Below are 16,524 nucleotides of genomic sequence, written 5' to 3'. Positions count from 1 at the left end.
ATAACATACATTTCATATTGCATAGCAAAGATATAGTATTTAAAGTGATTAAGAATACACCTAGTAATATCATAGCATAGTAATAGCTTTACAACTAAAATATTACGTATACGCATAAAAAATTGTAATAGCATTACGAGTGAAATATTACGTATACGCAGAATCTCATAAAAATTGTAGTTGATGTTCGTATCAATCGGGTGTTTTTATTAACTTGCTGAGTATCTAACAGCCAATCACTGCAGACTAGGTCAAACTTACTTGTTGTGCTATTAGTGTTGTGTCTGTTGGCATTTGTGGGTGGTATGATGTCACGACGTTGCGACGTCGCGACGTCGACAAAAGCTTTTTCGCATTTCCGCTATGCTCGGCTCTCCCAAAGGAGCTTTCACTCGTCAATGATAAAGTGCGCAACAGTATTCCATTCCCCTGTATGCGTGTATTAATCAGAGATAAGCGGCAGGATATGAGGTAAAACGCAGCAGCTTTTGAAAAAGCTGACACATCAATCTGAAGCAAAATTTAACATATACGAAGCGTCGCACTTAGTAAAGAAATTCAACAGAAAATGCTTCGATTTATTGTAGTTCTCTGCTTAATTTCTACTGTAGTTCAAGGCTTTGGTCTGTTCTCTGTGCTGCTGAGTCCCAAGTCTTTAGAGTTTACTGGAGATGATAAACTAGAGAGCGCTTATGTGGGCGATGTACTCCTTGCTGCACTGGGAAATGCTGTAGCTGGATCAAGTAAATGGACGGGCATGTCTGTACGCGATCCTTTTAGCTTGGCGCAGACGACGATCATTGTGATATTGGTGCGCGGTGTGCTGAATATGACGACTCCACAAGGTGCGGGCAGCTATGAATTGAAAGGTATTGGTGTAGAGGATTCCTTGAATTATATGGTTAGCCAGTTGCCCAAAGAAACGGTGAATGACATCAACTTTACGAATCACAAGGAGGGAATGCGCAAATTTAAAGAATGCTTTGGCACACTGGATGCACCCGTTGTGCAGCCCGTACAGATTCTTCGTCCTAAGCAATACTGGAGCCACAAGCATTTTCTTGATCAATTAGGTCTAATCAAACTTGCTACGCAGAAGTTGGATATCGTTCTGAAGCCGTCGCATGTTTTGATCTTTCGCATGTCATTGGATGGCATTGTCAAAGTGGCACGATATGCACCGATAAGTGAGGCCAAAGCATTACTTGCCACAATCATTGCAAATTTACTGAATGTTATCAGAGAACGTAATGAGTCTGTGCTCTTGGTGCAAGTGACCCTTGGACAGAAAACACAATTGCTTACAAAGAGTCAAACAAGAGAGAAAATAAGTAAGAGTCCCTTTGAGAAAATGAATGATAATGTGGATCATCCAATTCTTGCCAATATTATAATTTGGTTCAGTGTCATCTTTGCCCTTGTGATCACGATTATTTGCTATGCAATTGCCACAATCGATCCGGGCAGAGACTCAATAATCTATCGTGTATCCACCGTCAAGGATTGGACAAAGAAAAAACATTAATTTTATGATCATAATTTGTGCTCGTAAAAATAAATAATTGGAACGTATTAATATAACCTTATCATAGGAAATTGACCAAATAACATTACCATATTAGTTGACGAGTTCATTACTCGATGAATTTCACAATCTACGTGCCATGTTTACGAATTGGCCAACCCTCGTGCCAAAACCAAAACATTGATATGACAATAAAAAAAAAAACGAAAACAAAAAATAATTCTACATATGAGATAGAGGCAGATGAGCAACAAGTTGTCTAGCAGTTTTGCCTTTTGCTTTTCTCGACGGTGAGTACGTGACGTAGCTCTATTTATAATCTGGCGAAAACAGGGGCCTACCTAAGGGCGACCGCGTACCACATGTGGTATGCGCACTATGTAAACGCAATCGTATTTGAAACACACACATAAATATCAATTTATTGGCTTTATAAATATATGTAGTTAAAGGCTACTCGTACATAAATTAACTAGCTTAAGATTTCAGCATACGAATTAAAATGTTCATTATAATAGTATTAAGTTTCATAATTTTTGGTTACGTGATGTAAATGTTATTTATGCTTTTCATCGAGCACAAATCCAATACATTTCCTTGTCGTCCTTCCCGGACACGGTTTTGTACTTGAGGCGTAGCTATATCATTAGCTGCTCATTAAAATTGCATGCGCCTCTGTTTGTTGCGGAAACTGATGCCAAGAAATACGGCAACGGCAAAGCAACCCAGCTGTGAATATTCCCAGATTGTTATCATCGAATTTCAAATTGAATTAAACATTAACGCCAATCGATCGACTCACCTCGAAGGCAGCCAACACCCAAGATGCAACTATTATGGCAAACTTTCCATTGTCGTAATGATTTTGCATCTCATTCACGCAACCTTTGATGAACATAGCGTTGGCTGTTTGCTGTAGATCGGCATAGCAACTGGGTGGGATCACTTGATTGAGATGCACGTAATCCTGAGCACTGGATTTGCCGCAACATTCATAAATCTGCTGAATGCCATCCATATTGTGAGTTTGCCAGGCGACATCGATTTGCTTCTGTGCGCTCTCCACCTTCATCGGATGTAAGAAGAGACATGTTGTCAAGATTTGCAGTATGGCGAGCACAAGCAGCAGCACAGCCACCTACCAAAGGTCGAATGAAATCCGATATTATTATGTATATATACACCATCAAGGCAATGACCTACCGTTGCGGTTAAGCAGACTGACTCACGTATCGCAGCGTAGATGCCAGTGAATGCGAGCAGCACAATCAGGACACTGGCCACATAGCTGGCGATAATTGTCTCATCGGTGCCCGTATCTGAGTTAAAGGCTATCCACCCGATGGAGCCGAGTGCCAACAACTGGAATGTATAACGGAAATTCATATGTGGAAATTCACAATTCGCGACTCATTCGCATGACAATTAAGCATAAACAATAAACGATAACAAAGCATCGTGATGTGTACAATTGAGAATTAAATGAATATTCGTTTTAAATAAGTGTTTCGAATTATCCCAATTTATAGCATAAGCCCAACCTATAATAATATGAGTGATTTTTTCAAGACATTCTGTCAATTGCTTGCTCACTTTTATAGCTTCTTATACAGTTGGAATGAGTGAATTGTTGTTGTTGCGAAAACACCCCGACCGACTGATTTGGGGACCTCTTTTCTTATATAGGTCAAATTGCAAGTAAGTAGTAAGAGAGTATGACATCATCTGGCGTAGCAGTTAAAAAGTGGCACACACAATTCCTTCAATTTTCAGGCAAGTCCGTTACTAGATTCCCAGGACAGTCAAAACAAAACAAATGCTTAAAGTGTAAACATGTTTGTCATGGTTACCAGACTGTCATCAAACAGGGGGGTTGGGAAGTGGTGGCTAGTTGCAAGTGGCTTCTGGGGCAAGACCTGTCGTCGACGTGGCCATAGTGTGTGAAACTGGCAAATGACAAAATATTAAAAATACAACATGGCCAGATATAAGTGGGGAGCGCAGTCAGCTACAACTACAATTAGTCCAACATCATTGGGGCCATGTGCATGAGAATTTTTGAGAATATTTCTTATGTCTTGCAGAACTCTTCTATGGATATATAATATGTTAGAATCCTCTTGATTGCCACTATACTTGTTTCAAAAAATTATTTTTGTAAGCCATTTGAAATTGGCTTTCGCGTTGTGTGACGGTACATGACATCATTGCCTGCAGTTTATTTATTTCTTTTTTGTTTTTGTTGTTGTTTTTAATTAAATGCAACAACAATGAAATTATTTCAATTGCCTTTTTTCGATTTGCACTCATGCAAATATAAAATTTCCTGTTTATCCATATATGAAACTTACCGCCAAAATGACATTCAGCGCAATCGAGATAATTTTAACGGCTGTTGTGGCGCAACCCATTTTCAAAATTTACTTTGAATCTCTGAAAATAAAAAAATAATTAGCTAAAAGTGAAAATACACTATCGAAAATTGTATTTTTATAGCGAAAACATTTCTTTAATACAAGATGCGGAAGTGTGCACTCTGATGACTTTTAATTACTCGAAATTGAATCTTATTTAAGTTCGTTTTGTTCGAAATTATCTCTGCGTATGTCACAAATATCACACACTAAAGTTGTTTAACCTTTTGACTTCCAATAAAAAAATCGCTTGTTTATTTTTTTAATAACAATACAAAGGTTCGCTGTACGTTGCCCTCTTCTTATTTGATTTGAATACTTTTTCTCAGTTGAATCCGTTCCGGAGACTTTCACGTTCTGCGTTTGCATGCAAACTGAATCCAAACAAACAACAAAGATTGTTATTTTGTTCATTGAATGCGACTGAGGCACTCGCACGCATACACACGCACATGCTCAGAAGACACCCCACTCACAGACACAAATGCAGAGCACGCGAATAAGAATGAGAGCAAGAACCACAGAGAGCGCGAGAGCGCAAGCTAGCGCATGCTAAAGAGAGTTAATGCGCTCGCGCATATTAACGCTCCACACAGTGACGTCACTATCACTTTACTTCCAATTGTAATACGTCACAAAGCCCGGCGTAACGACTCATACTCGTACAACTTGTCTTAACCCTTTGGTTATCATTTAATCAAAATCGCATGATATTTTTGATTTTTTTTTTATTTAAATTTGTCCGATATATTTTTTACGTGAAAATTAAAAGTGTAATAAAATGTTTGTTCAATGTCTTAAATCAAATAGCTAATAATATTCCAATTTTAGAATATTTATGTAAATTTTTTTTAGCATAAACCTTAAACTTTTGCTAGCAATACTTATGTCATTTAGAGAAATGATGTCGCATTAATCATAATATGACAACGCATACGCATTGTAATTACCATACATTATTGTCTTATACCACCTTACCATAACTGACTAATAAAATTCAATGGAAATTAAGAGTGTAAAGTTGAGCAGTTGAAATACTTAAAATTCAAGCTTTAGAATTTAAGGTAATAAGTTCATACTTCCAAAAATAAATTAACATTTTGATTGATCTATCATTTATCGTAATATGAAAATGTTTATTATGTGTTATATAGTAATTACCATAAATATTGTCTTATAGGAAATTACTATAACTCACTAATTAAATTTCATGAAAATTAATTCAGCGATTAAAGCTGAGCAGTTAAGCAGCTTTCACTCATTGATAATGCTTCTCTAATAAACTTTAATAGTGATACCTTTTCTTTGGCTCATTCTCTTTCTCCATCTCGCTGCCTGTTTGCCTAGGGCATTAAAGTGGTGCAATATCCCACATTTGTGTTGTTGTAATGAGTGGTTTTTGAGCTTGGGCGCATTGCCTTCTGATGCTGTGCAGCTGGCTGGTCGGCCTGACCGCAGAAAGCTCATTAAACATGTCGTCATTAGAGCTTAATTGTGTGTTTGAGTATCAGTTGAGCTTCAACTCCCACGTGCACGATTAGTTTGCCTAATTGATTTTGAAAGCTTTCGAATTTCGAGTCAAAATTGCTTCAACAGCAAACAACAAATAAAAACACATTGAGCAATATGGTTTATGTATATTCGAGATTAGTTATATTTTAGGCACTGGTTTTTTGTTTTGTTTTTTTGCTTGGCAAGGGAACACATGGCTTTGTGCTCAGCCCAAAAGTGGCATAGGTACATTGGTGACATTTTAAGTTGAGGTACAAATACAGAACTGACTAAAAGTAAGCATTAATAGTTATAGCGGCGTCTGCGATTTGAATAATGTATGGCTAGTATGATGGCTAGAGTCAGTATTATCAGCTGAAAATATATAGAAAAGGTTAACTTAAATGATCCAAACACAAACATTGCGGGTGGCCATCTGGCAGCGCAACTCACATCGAATCCCAGCAGGCCCCATTCGCAGTATTGCCATGTTATGGCCTCATCAGCAAAGACCTTCTCCACCCGGCTGAGACAGCCTTCGATATACACATACGATGGATTCATGCAATTGTTGCCCTTGCAACAGCTCGAGGGCACAATGTCATCCAGATGCCCAATGGTTTTGTAGTCATCGGGTCCATTGCGTCCACAGCAAGAGTTCTAACAAAACAAACCGAAAAGAAGAAGCAATCAAGTTAGCTGAAAGTTTTCGCCAGAATGTCTGCCTGCCACCTTCAACACTTACGGTCTTCTGAATAAAATCCATGCTGCCTGGCTTGGTTAGCTCTTGTTGCCATTGCTGCTCCACCAGCTGGATCGCATACTTCTTGAACGTGTCGCGGGGATTGAGGACGATGAACGCGATTATCAGCGCAAGCAGGATCAGCAACAGCGTCACATACTATTAATTGCATTAAAGGTTAGTGCTTGACTCGCATCAGATAACTAAGCAAGTAATTCTTACCGTCCACAACATGCGGCAAGATTCACGAATAGCCCCACAGCATCCGAATAGTGAAATTAGCAGTATAACGCCGCCCAGTACCATGATGCCTATGGCATAATACTGAGGCATTGCCCCAACACCAAGGCCGCCAAATACTATAACCACTATGCCAAGTATCTGCAATGTTCAGAAACGATTTAAAAATCAATATATGGGTAATAGCTCTTGATTAGTACTTTAATTAGAGCTAAGAATGATTTTGGAATTACTTTTCTGTTTTGAGATCATTGCAAAAATTAACGAATTCGTACTCAAACTAAAAAAATAAACAAATGTATATATTCTATTATATTTATTAATCAAAGAATTTCCCACATCAAAAATTTCCATTATTCAACTCCTTGCAATCATCGTGTTTGCTTCACTTCTCTTTTATCTTAGCCAGCAATTAAATTGTCTGCTCATAACAAATTGGAAGATGTTTAACAACAAAAAATTAAACATTCATAAATCTTTGCAATGTCAAAATATTGTTAATTCTTGAATTAAATAAGTCAAGATCTTATCTGACTGTTGTGAAATTGTCCACTTTTGAATCACCAACAATTGGGGGCGTATAGAAATCCCTCCTCCGGATTGCTGATGATTTCATACCGGTCTCTATTGTGCATTGTGTTAGGTAGAAATTACGAGATCAGAATGGTAGAAAAGTAATTGCCATATTATTTGATGACTAGCGATTTCTGATGTCATCTAGAAGTCTGAAACTTTGTTACCAAGATTTGTTCATTCCAATTAAACGCAGAGTTTCTTTTGAGAATTATGAAACATGAGAGCATCTAATTTGTTAGGCGGATTGTCAACGCATCAAAGAAAAAACATGAAAAACCTTTAGCTGCTTTCGACACCAGGTGTGTTGACATTGCCTTTGGTGTCTTGTGTGCGTATGTTTTCTAATCCGGTTTATAATTTTTTTTTTTAATTATTATACTAAATCTAAAGGCATGACGTCGTTGTCGTTGGTGTTGTTAGCTCTTTGTTAACAAAAGAAGCTTTCCACGCGGCTCAAGGAATGCAAAAAGCCACAGACAATAGACACACAAGCACAGCAGAATAACACACGCACACACACACACACGGAATGTGAAGGTATTTGTGTTTTTGACTAGCAATAATAGTCGTGAACTAAGCACGCATATGGACGGACGGTAGAGTCATACAAGATGATATCATCTGCCGCTAGGTAGAGCGCTAAAAAGAGGTTCTGCTTGCAAACGTATGCAAAATATTTCAAATAAAACCAAAAACAACTGCAATATCTAATCAAAATTTTCGAGTCTGCCATATGGTTCATCTCAATATATTTTTAAAAATATTTCAATTTGAATACTTACCGCCCATAATGCATTGAAGAGGAACAGTGAGTACTTAATGGTGCCCGTTGCGCAGCCCATTTTTTAACAAAATATATGCTTCTTCGAATTGTTTTGTTTGAGATGTAATGTAAATAATTGTAATTGTTGTTGGCACTTGACACGTGCAAGAGCAACAGCAACAGTTTGGAAAACAATAACAAAAATTACGTGTACTTCGATCTCCTGAGAGGTTTTTTGTCTATTTTCAAATTGGAAGGCGGCAACTGCTCGTTCGGAGAGCTAGAGCTAGAGCGAACACGGTCACGAACGAACTGAAACTGAAACAGAAACCGACACAGAAACACACAGACCGCAGACCGATGACTGAAACTCAGGCCAAAATCCGAAGCTGTCGGCAACGGCGACGGCGACGGCGGCGAGCAGCGTTTGCCTTTGCTTTGGCGCTCCACACACAGAAAAGCACAGTGAAGCAGCGAAGCTCCAGAGCACCGCATAACCACACTAACACCAGCGCAACGAAGCAAACAAAAAGACAGTAAACAAACATGAAAAGCAAAAGCAAAGAAAAAAAAAGCCAAAATCAAAAGTCAATGTGTGTTTGTATGTACATATACGAAAGCCTCGCTGATGTCGGAAGCCAAACAAACAAAAAACACAAATAAATAAACAGCCGGGCGGTCTGTTGCTCCAGAGAGAGCAACGCAACTGACTCAATGAATGACTGACTGACTGACTGAGCGGGCTCCAAAGTGGTGTACTTGGGATCTAGGTCTAGGGGCCGCGTCTGATTCTAAATAGACTCTGGCGCTACAACTGTAAAATGTAACCAGATGTTAGCACCCCGCGAGAGAGAGTAATCGACTCTCTAGATGCGATCGCTCCCTCATTTTTTGTTGTTACTTCTCTTGCTGTCGGGAAAACTAATGCGATGCGATTATCGAACACGCATTGCGTCATGATTGAGTAGCTGGAATGACGCCAGCCCAGCAGATACTTTATAATTGGAGTCTATCAATTATCGTTACAAGATTAACGCATATGTATTTGTAAAATGTTGACAACACGGTGTCTATATAAACATTCATTTCGATTCGATTGAGTATTATAATTTGGTTATTAGAATCAGTTCGTTTTAATAGTGATACGAATATGTTTGGCGCTCCTTGCGAAAACGTCGTGCCAAATAGAATGAACAGAAGCACAACAAAGCCTGAAATTACATCAAATAGTGATTAGTGATGTCAGCAATATAAGAGTAATATTCGAACAACAATGACGTACTGTAATTCCGAATGAGCCCCATTTGCTGGTATTCACATAGTTGAAATATCTGAGGAATACATCGGCAGCTGCAGTGACACAGCCCGTTGTATAATATGGCACATTAGTGTTTCCCTCGGGATAGCAACTCAATGGAAGATTGGTTCGTTGAATGATAACGTAATCATCTGGTCCATTGCGGCCGCAGCATTCGTACTGAAAGAGATGAGTTGAACATCTGTTATGACTCTATTCAATTTAAAGTATATTGACATTGATCGCTCACTGTGCGCTGTATCTTGTCCATGGCACCTGGTTTGATGACCTCCAAGTTCCATTTGGCATCCACATCGTCGACCGCAAACTGTTTTATGTAATCCTCATCAAAGTTCTTACCAAAGAGGCCCAACAATTGCACAACGAGCAAAGCCAACAATATGAATCCATACTGCTCAAATGCGAGAATATAAATTGTTTGTGCGTGTGATTAACAATCTGCTGGCATATTTTTTTATTTATCAAGTTCACTCACCGTTGTGGTCATACACACACTCTCCTGGCAGACCCCACAGCAGCCGATAATAGATGCAACAAACACAATCCCGCCAACCACATACAGATAGGTAATGTAAACCGTTGGCGCTTGCTGTAGACTCAACGTGGCTATTCCAATTATCAACAGGCCAAAGAGCTGCAATCAAAGAGCGACTTATCACAATAAATATGCATTCTGTTTTTCGTTTGCAAAAGTCATTCGCATGACTCAGAGTTATAAAGTGCATGCTGAAAAACAAAATTTAAATTTAATTCATTAAATATTCTATATTCGTAATAGAGATTGTAGTTGTCTACAAAATTGTTGATCAATTAAAAATAAAAGGCTGACGTCTGAATTAATTACAAAAGAAACATTAAGCAAATAATGGAGGCATTAAAATATAACTGAGATTTATAAGATCCATTACGATATATTTTCTCTATTGTAGTATAATAGATCTTCTGCGCACAAGGTAAATTTATAAATCTTGTTATACTATAAGTCGTATACTTATTATTTTACTGCGTTTGCAATTCTTTAGAAATACGTTAGTGTTAATTTTAATTATATCAAATTTTAAATAAAAATATTTTGCAAATAAGCATTTCCTTTTAATTAAGCGATTCATTTTGTGGTCAGCTTCTTACTTCTCAATATAAACTTAAACGATTCTCATCATTATTTTTTTAATCATTTGCAAGCATATGAATGAAAAGAATATATAAAACATAAGCATACTGGTATCAGATTTATCGCTAAGCACTTCATCATAAAACCGGCTATTTGTATATTTGTGACTCCTTCATTCCAGCACATTCGTACACATTTGTTAAATCTATATGTATACTCGATGAATTCACTTATATACTTCAAAGCAAATAATGCACAAACAACACGAACGAATCGAATATGTTATGAACGATGAATAATGTGCATTTCAAAAGCACATACACAAATATTTGTTCAATACGAATATGCAGCTTTCCTTCAAGTTCACAAACTTACCGCAAAGAGTGTGTTGAGAATGTTGAGAAAACACTTAAAGCAACCGGAAGTACAGCCCATGTTGAGACGCTGAGTTAAGAGTTAATTGGCGTATATAACAGAACCGATCAGATCGGCGTCGATTCTACGAATGATCAACGTCAAAATGATGAGAAACAATGGAAGGTGCGTTCGTGTTCGACTCTTCGGGTCCAGCCAGTGCTGGAAGGCGTATTATTTTTGGGGGGGATTATTTGGTGAATTCAAACAATCAATAACGTAACGTATTTCTCATTAATTTTATTGAGTGATCATAAAATTCATAATTTGACTATTTGCCACGGTTCGACGTTATTTCGTTTTCGCATTTTCCTACTATAATTAACAACTAATTGGACTAAGCATCTATTGCTTTCGCTTGTTAGTTCTCATTAATGGGAGTCTCGTCATCCTTTGTCTTGATCAACTTGCGTGCCTTGCCCATGAAAAAGGCGGCAAACAAACTGAGTACCTGAAATAAGTAAATTATATTAGAGAGTCTCTCTTCTTTATGTATTTCTCTTTACTAACCTGCAGTATGAATATAGCAATGGAAGCGTAGTAATTGATATCTGCTTGCAGAAGTAGGAATCGAGGCGCCTTTGTGGCGCAGCCTTCATCATTAATGTTCGAGGGTTTGGTGCAATCAGCTGAATAGCAGCAGCTGGCTGGGAGAGCACCCTCCTCCTTGCCTAGATAATCCTGTGGTCCATCCAAGCCACAGCAACGGAACAAACTGTGTATGGGCTGCATAGTATCATCGTTGACGGATTTCTCCTCGAACAAACGCTTGACGCGATCATCGAACTGACGCAACAAAGTGCCCTTCAGCGAAGAGAAGGTAAAGAAGTATGCGGTCAACAAAGTCATAACCAAGACCGTGCTGATTAGGAACTGTAAGGTTTCGTTGGATTAGCTGATGAATTTATTACTTAATTGTGCACTCACATATATGGAATACTTGTAGGACTCCTTGAGCGAAACATAGACGCCCAAAAAGGCGGCTGCGAAAATAGATGCGCCAAGCAGGGCAACTGCATAGCCGCCATAGACGCACAAGGAGGCGCCCCAAGTGACGACGCCACAGGAAAAAAATAATACATTAAGTGCCTGAAAGAACAAAAACAAAATATTATTTATTAATTGAAGTAGAGCATTCATGAGTCGCGCACTAATAAAAATGTAAACACACAAATTCATCTCTCTTAGTCACGCGTCCTAGACCCCAAGCGATTCATCATATTGGCAGAACGCAATGGCTAACGTAAACAAAAAACAAAAATCGAACAGGCAGCTTAGCCAAAGCTGACTATTCGCGTTGTTCTTCGCTGTAGGCATATAAAATGGAGAAATATGCAAACATTTGCGCATGTTAAGTATACCACATGTAGGCCAACTGAAGGCGAAAGTAAACAATGATATTTAAATACTAATTGATTACCAATTGTTGACAGCTGCTGAGCGCATTGCAAATTGTGTGATGCTCTGATAAACACCATTTAAATTCCACATTCACGTATTATCGATTTTTTGCGCTTACATGAGTGCGGAAATTCTCGTAAATTTTGGCTACAAACTGTCTGCTTCGGTTTGGCTTGTCAGGTAAGCAAACGTTCCCAGGAGGCGTGACTTGGTCATTGACTTGAATTTAACTTACAGAGATTAGAATGCATGTGGTAAGTAGTGCATATTTCCAAGGTGTTATGGCGAATGTTTTCTCCATGATGCAATCTGTGAATCGAAATAAAATTGTACATGTAACACTCGACATTCAGTTATTGACCATAAATTGATCTATTTATTCACACTTACTGTCAATTTTCACTAGCTTCTAGTTTATTTTTAGACTCAGTTGTATTCGTTGATGGGAGCTGGTTTATTTTTAACCAACAATTGCAACTGGTATTGTATATAAAACGGCACTGACACTGACCCACGTATTTATGCTTGGGGGAGTGGCATTGTTTATGCGGCACCAACTAAGCCAAGTACGGAAGCGGCAGCGTCGTCACTTATGGCCCGAGTGCTGGCAGTCGACTGACAGCCGCAGACCTGGTTTCAATTTCGGCTTCTCAGTTGGAAAAGTTAACGCCGGCGCAGGCGCTTCGACTTTGAAATACAGGGTGTTACCCACTTAGTGGAAAAAGTGTGCCACAAATTGAACAATTAAAAATAAATTTATGAGCAAGCAACTTTCGAAGATACTACAATTATTCAACATGACAATTTATAATTTATTCGTTCTGTGTGGAACAAGGTGACAAGATGCAATTGACTTGGCTGCTACAAATTATGTGCTTGTTAAATATAAACTATGCAAATGTAAGTACATACATATATAATTTAGAAATTATATATTTTTTGCCGCACAAATTCGTTCTTATATTTCTTATTATTATTCCATATTCCTTCCTTATTTCTTATTCCTTATTATGAACATGTAACACTCTATATTCTGTTATTGGTAATTAAGTGATAAATTTATTCGCAATTACTTACTTCACTAACTTCAGTAACCAATAATTGCAACTCGTATTATATATTTTTTATCGCCAAGTTAATCTGTTTTAGTAGAAAAAACCAAAATTACCTGTACTTTTATTTTTCTTCGCTTTATACAAATATTTTATTATTTCTCCTTGCTTAGCTTAAATTAATAAATTTTACCAATATTACCTGCGAAACTATGGATACAACTATAAGTACCATCGAGTATTGTTACATAGGCCATGTAAATGAACTGAAAAACTATATGAGCTTACGTTACGCTCTCAGAAAACCGATCATAAAGGATATTGGCGTAAGTATTAAGATACTTTTGGTTCCAACTTTTTTTTAATTCTCAGCAGTTTCACTTGCAATTAATGATTCGAAGCAATGGTTGGAAACCATTTCTCTACGGCATTGATATCGACATGTGTCGTTTTTGGAAATCAAATTACAATGCCATTGCCAAGCTCGTTTTTTCCCTTCTCGAAGGCCACACAAACATTAATCACAGTTGTCCTTATAAGGTATGAAATAGTTTCACACATTAGATTGAAAATTAATATTTCAAATTTCAGGATGAGAAGTACATATTTATTGATAATCTGATGAATACGGACATATCTAAAAAAATTCGTGGACTTCCCTTTGGCAAAGGTCTTTATGCGCTGAACGCTGAATGGTCGTGGAAAAATATATCGCGTGTTCGGGCAAAAATATACTTTGAGGTTTTGAAGGTCTAATTTCAGGGTGTATAAATATTTTAACATCGATATATTATTGAGCGATCTATTGCCGTATTTAATATTTGTATATTAATAACAATGTTTCAATGTACTATATGGTTTAATTATAAAACAATTAAATATTAGTGTATTTTAATATAAATAATACTTAAATTCTAGTGTTAAATTAATTTACATCCAGCCGGCATTATTGCGCCGATCTTGGTTCTTCAGTCCAGTTAAGAGCAGCCAGCCAAAGAAGGCGCCAACAGCCTGTGAAATCATATAGAGATTAGCCGCAATTGCAAACAAGTAAGAAAGCTAGTGAGTGTGCTCGACTGTGAGATACCCGCTACCAATTTTGCATACGAACAAACAGGGCGGTACTATTGTTAAAATATACCAAATTAATATATCACAAAATGGCAAAATATACCGAATATTTACTGTATTGATATAGTACTGCATTCAAAATATACAATAGAATAATAAACATACCAGATTGTCAGCTTTTCTTCCATACAAATGTATTTCGGAAATAACTTCTACTATTTTTATCTGATCAAAAATTGTTATATACGGGGGAGTGGCAAAAATTTGAATCAAATTTGATATGCGTGCAAACATAGCAAGTGCTATGTCCTTATAGTCCTTATAGACTCTGAGATCTAGATCTTCATAAGGACGGAGAGACAGACAGACGGATATGACTAAACCGTCTCTACTGGTAATGCTTATCAAGAATATATATACTTTAAAAATATATACTTTAAATTAAAAATATACCCCCACTTACCTCGCTCAGAACCAACAGCCAACAGACGATCTTGAAAACCAAAAGCCTGTCATCTAAGTACTCCACGAACTGCGACTTGCAACCAACTTTGTAGATGCTGGAACTGTCGACGCACTTGAGGTCAATGCAACAACTCTTGGGCACAGCATGATGTATGACCGCATAGTCCTCGGCATTGTTGACGCCACAGCAGTGCAGCCAGGTCTCATAGTATTGCAAGGCGCCAGTTTCATTGCGCTCAGCATCCCACAACTTCTCAAAGCCTTCGTTGATGCTGCCAGAGAGCCCATCCTTGGTGCCATGCGATATCATGCTGAGGAACATCAGCTGTATGAGTATGAGCACCACAATTGCCACCACATACTACAGGAAAAAGTGAATAGATTTGTTTACTTTCGGGTTATATCATTATTTGGTTATATGTTATTCACTCACAATCAACAGTCGCCTTGGCGCCTCGTGTATGGCGGCCAAACAGCCAAAGACCGCAATGATCACTATGACGACACCCAATCCGATTATCAGACCGCCAGCCACATTCTCTCCGATGCTGACTGAATACGTCACATATGCGCTTAAAAGTTAAACGGCTTAGTTAGTTATTAGGTATTATAGAGGATTATCCACATTCACTTACAGAAAATATATGCCGAAAGCAACAAGAGCCAATCCAAGCACCTGCAAAAAGAAAATAGCAAATCAAAACACACAGGTGTGCGTATTACAGTAGATTATAGAAATAGCAATACACTCAGGAAAAATCGGTGAAATTTTTTCAATGAATTTCCATTATTTCACTCAGAATTTTTTTTAAAAGAAATCACTCTTAAATTATCTTAAATTAATCGTTATTTAAAGTTTAATCGTTCGTTATTAATTTCAAAACGAAAACTTTAATCAGAATTGCTCATTTAAAATTATACTATAGATAGGTTCAAAGTTTAGTTTGTGTCCGAAAACTTGAAATAATATATATGTAATAGGATTAAAAAAAAGTGCGTAACTAGATATAAATATGTACAAATATTTACAAATAGTAATTGTTAAATAAAAAACAAAAATATAAAGTATTATCGAATTCAGAAAATTTTTTTTTATGCATAATTTCAATCTAAATGTTATTAATTCAAGAACATATCGTTCTTGAGATAATTCTAAAACGCTCTTAAGATTCTGCGCAATTCAAGAAAGTTCTTAACTATAAAAGTTCGTTTTTGGATCAGGAATTTTTTTGTTTCAACAGCGCAAATTCTTAATTCAACTACGAAAGTACTTGCTGTTTCTCTCAGTGCAGTTACTTTGACTCACCGCATACACAAAGTTGAGTAAAAGCAGCAGATGCTTCACAGTAGTGTCCGACAGACCCATCTTGCGTTCTTCTCTCTTATTTTGCTCGTCTGCTGTTGATGTTGCTGTGGCAATGCAACAAACGAAACTGCGACAATAATGTAAGAGACACAACACAGCAGCTGTCTCTCCGATTCGACGAGCAAACAGACTAACTGCTTGGCGTGTGTTTTGTGGTTTTGCTATTTAAATCAGCGAAAATGAGCTGAATGCATTAAATAGGTGTTACGTATATGGCAATAGCCAGTTTTGGACTGCGACTACGCCGTATCCGTCAGATACTTTTGTATCTCTGTCTCTCTGCTGACTTGTTTGCTGACCGCTGTCTTTCAGTGGCGTGAATCAACTGAAACTGCCAGCCAGTATTTTTGTGTGTGTTTTCAGAAAAACGCGCGTTGCTTTGTAGCACTACAACAAGATTCTAGCCTCACACAGACACACTCACTGTGTTTTTCATCTCATCTAACGATCTATGTATAACATCGAGAAAATCGAGAGCGTTGAACCGCCCACATCGCTGCCTCTTATTGGGAAAAAGGCGAAGGCGCTCCCCCATCTCAGTATCTCACTGAGCAAAAGCGTATACAAGAGTGTGT

General features: G+C 37.7%; 7 protein-coding genes across 8 annotated transcripts; 2 read left to right on the top strand and 5 right to left on the bottom strand.

Moving 5' to 3' along the window:
- Positions 1 to 568: 568 nt before the first annotated feature.
- Positions 569 to 1,525, top strand: LOC132788152 (ATPase H(+)-transporting accessory protein 2-like). The gene has a single exon (XM_060795482.1). It carries the CDS (start codon positions 569 to 571, stop codon positions 1,523 to 1,525), a length of 957 nt encoding a protein of 318 aa, XP_060651465.1.
- A 395-nt stretch (positions 1,526 to 1,920) lies between these two features.
- On the bottom strand, positions 1,921 to 4,323 carry LOC132792102 (protein late bloomer). 2 transcript variants are annotated; one of them, XM_060801333.1, is made up of 5 exons: positions 4,259 to 4,323; positions 3,877 to 3,958; positions 2,729 to 2,887; positions 2,328 to 2,663; positions 1,921 to 2,254 (listed from the first exon to the last, which is right to left on the bottom strand). In XM_060801333.1, the coding sequence occupies exons 2-5, from the start codon at positions 3,934 to 3,936 to the stop codon at positions 2,183 to 2,185; spliced, it is 627 nt and encodes a 208-aa protein (XP_060657316.1). In that variant the 5' UTR covers positions 3,937 to 3,958; positions 4,259 to 4,323; the 3' UTR covers positions 1,921 to 2,182. The 2 variants fall into 2 exon arrangements, with proteins under 2 accessions (XP_060657316.1, XP_060657315.1); XM_060801332.1 differs by having other exon boundaries at positions 4,164 to 4,302.
- A 1,241-nt stretch (positions 4,324 to 5,564) lies between these two features.
- Positions 5,565 to 8,214, bottom strand: LOC132790458 (23 kDa integral membrane protein). Its single transcript, XM_060798988.1, has 5 exons — positions 7,771 to 8,214; positions 6,395 to 6,553; positions 6,176 to 6,331; positions 5,884 to 6,090; positions 5,565 to 5,805 (listed from the first exon to the last, which is right to left on the bottom strand). Exons 1-5 carry the CDS (start codon positions 7,828 to 7,830, stop codon positions 5,734 to 5,736), a joined length of 654 nt encoding a protein of 217 aa, XP_060654971.1. The 5' UTR covers positions 7,831 to 8,214; the 3' UTR covers positions 5,565 to 5,733.
- A 472-nt stretch (positions 8,215 to 8,686) lies between these two features.
- Positions 8,687 to 10,690, bottom strand: LOC132790457 (23 kDa integral membrane protein). Its single transcript, XM_060798987.1, has 5 exons — positions 10,556 to 10,690; positions 9,545 to 9,703; positions 9,299 to 9,460; positions 9,034 to 9,228; positions 8,687 to 8,962 (listed from the first exon to the last, which is right to left on the bottom strand). The coding sequence occupies exons 1-5, from the start codon at positions 10,613 to 10,615 to the stop codon at positions 8,885 to 8,887; spliced, it is 654 nt and encodes a 217-aa protein (XP_060654970.1). The 5' UTR covers positions 10,616 to 10,690; the 3' UTR covers positions 8,687 to 8,884.
- A 118-nt stretch (positions 10,691 to 10,808) lies between these two features.
- LOC132790456 (23 kDa integral membrane protein) lies at positions 10,809 to 12,621 on the bottom strand. The gene is made up of 5 exons (XM_060798985.1): positions 12,386 to 12,621; positions 12,231 to 12,304; positions 11,522 to 11,683; positions 11,105 to 11,467; positions 10,809 to 11,045 (listed from the first exon to the last, which is right to left on the bottom strand). The coding sequence occupies exons 2-5, from the start codon at positions 12,294 to 12,296 to the stop codon at positions 10,956 to 10,958; spliced, it is 681 nt and encodes a 226-aa protein (XP_060654968.1). The 5' UTR covers positions 12,297 to 12,304; positions 12,386 to 12,621; the 3' UTR covers positions 10,809 to 10,955.
- A 605-nt stretch (positions 12,622 to 13,226) lies between these two features.
- LOC132790459 (uncharacterized) lies at positions 13,227 to 13,831 on the top strand. Its single transcript, XM_060798989.1, has 3 exons — positions 13,227 to 13,373; positions 13,423 to 13,587; positions 13,639 to 13,831. The coding sequence occupies exons 1-3, from the start codon at positions 13,260 to 13,262 to the stop codon at positions 13,801 to 13,803; spliced, it is 444 nt and encodes a 147-aa protein (XP_060654972.1). The 5' UTR covers positions 13,227 to 13,259; the 3' UTR covers positions 13,804 to 13,831.
- Positions 13,819 to 16,289, bottom strand: LOC132790455 (tetraspanin-9). The gene is made up of 5 exons (XM_060798984.1): positions 15,890 to 16,289; positions 15,219 to 15,259; positions 15,017 to 15,155; positions 14,582 to 14,944; positions 13,819 to 14,058 (listed from the first exon to the last, which is right to left on the bottom strand). Exons 1-5 carry the CDS (start codon positions 15,947 to 15,949, stop codon positions 13,978 to 13,980), a joined length of 684 nt encoding a protein of 227 aa, XP_060654967.1. The 5' UTR covers positions 15,950 to 16,289; the 3' UTR covers positions 13,819 to 13,977.
- Positions 16,290 to 16,524: the final 235 nt, after the last annotated feature.

Source organism: Drosophila nasuta, chromosome 3 (genome assembly GCF_023558535.2).
Source record: "Drosophila nasuta strain 15112-1781.00 chromosome 3, ASM2355853v1, whole genome shotgun sequence".
Lineage (NCBI taxonomy): Eukaryota > Metazoa > Arthropoda > Insecta > Diptera > Drosophilidae > Drosophila > Drosophila nasuta.
The sequence above is the reverse complement of the archived record's forward strand: the minus strand, read 5'-3'. Positions and strand labels throughout refer to the sequence as shown.

Coding starts and splice junctions, on each gene's coding strand:
- LOC132788152 (XM_060795482.1), top strand. CDS start 569: ATGCTTCGATTTATTGTAGTTCTCTGCTTAATTTCTACTGTAGTTCAA.
- LOC132792102 (XM_060801333.1), bottom strand. CDS start 3,936: ATGGGTTGCGCCACAACAGCCGTTAAAATTATCTCGATTGCGCTGAAT. Junction 2,664..2,728: donor CAGTCTGCTTAACCGCAACG/GTAGGTCATTGC, acceptor GACCTTTGGTAG/GTGGCTGTGCTGCTGCTTGT. Junction 2,255..2,327: donor GGGTGTTGGCTGCCTTCGAG/GTGAGTCGATCG, acceptor GAATATTCACAG/CTGGGTTGCTTTGCCGTTGC.
- LOC132790458 (XM_060798988.1), bottom strand. CDS start 7,830: ATGGGCTGCGCAACGGGCACCATTAAGTACTCACTGTTCCTCTTCAAT. Junction 6,091..6,175: donor TGGATTTTATTCAGAAGACC/GTAAGTGTTGAA, acceptor TTGTTTTGTTAG/AACTCTTGCTGTGGACGCAA. Junction 5,806..5,883: donor GGGGCCTGCTGGGATTCGAT/GTGAGTTGCGCT, acceptor ATATATTTTCAG/CTGATAATACTGACTCTAGC.
- LOC132790457 (XM_060798987.1), bottom strand. CDS start 10,615: ATGGGCTGTACTTCCGGTTGCTTTAAGTGTTTTCTCAACATTCTCAAC. Junction 9,229..9,298: donor TGGACAAGATACAGCGCACA/GTGAGCGATCAA, acceptor CATCTCTTTCAG/TACGAATGCTGCGGCCGCAA. Junction 8,963..9,033: donor GGGGCTCATTCGGAATTACA/GTACGTCATTGT, acceptor ATGTAATTTCAG/GCTTTGTTGTGCTTCTGTTC.
- LOC132790456 (XM_060798985.1), bottom strand. CDS start 12,296: ATGGAGAAAACATTCGCCATAACACCTTGGAAATATGCACTACTTACC. Junction 11,684..12,230: donor CCACATGCATTCTAATCTCT/GTAAGTTAAATT, acceptor TTGTTCTTTCAG/GCACTTAATGTATTATTTTT. Junction 11,046..11,104: donor TTGCTATATTCATACTGCAG/GTTAGTAAAGAG, acceptor TACTTATTTCAG/GTACTCAGTTTGTTTGCCGC.
- LOC132790459 (XM_060798989.1), top strand. CDS start 13,260: ATGGATACAACTATAAGTACCATCGAGTATTGTTACATAGGCCATGTA. Junction 13,374..13,422: donor CGATCATAAAGGATATTGGC/GTAAGTATTAAG, acceptor AATTCTCAGCAG/TTTCACTTGCAATTAATGAT. Junction 13,588..13,638: donor ATCACAGTTGTCCTTATAAG/GTATGAAATAGT, acceptor TTCAAATTTCAG/GATGAGAAGTACATATTTAT.
- LOC132790455 (XM_060798984.1), bottom strand. CDS start 15,949: ATGGGTCTGTCGGACACTACTGTGAAGCATCTGCTGCTTTTACTCAAC. Junction 15,260..15,889: donor TACTCAACTTTGTGTATGCG/GTGAGTCAAAGT, acceptor TTCTTTTTGCAG/GTGCTTGGATTGGCTCTTGT. Junction 15,156..15,218: donor GCTTTCGGCATATATTTTCT/GTAAGTGAATGT, acceptor TTAACTTTTAAG/CGCATATGTGACGTATTCAG.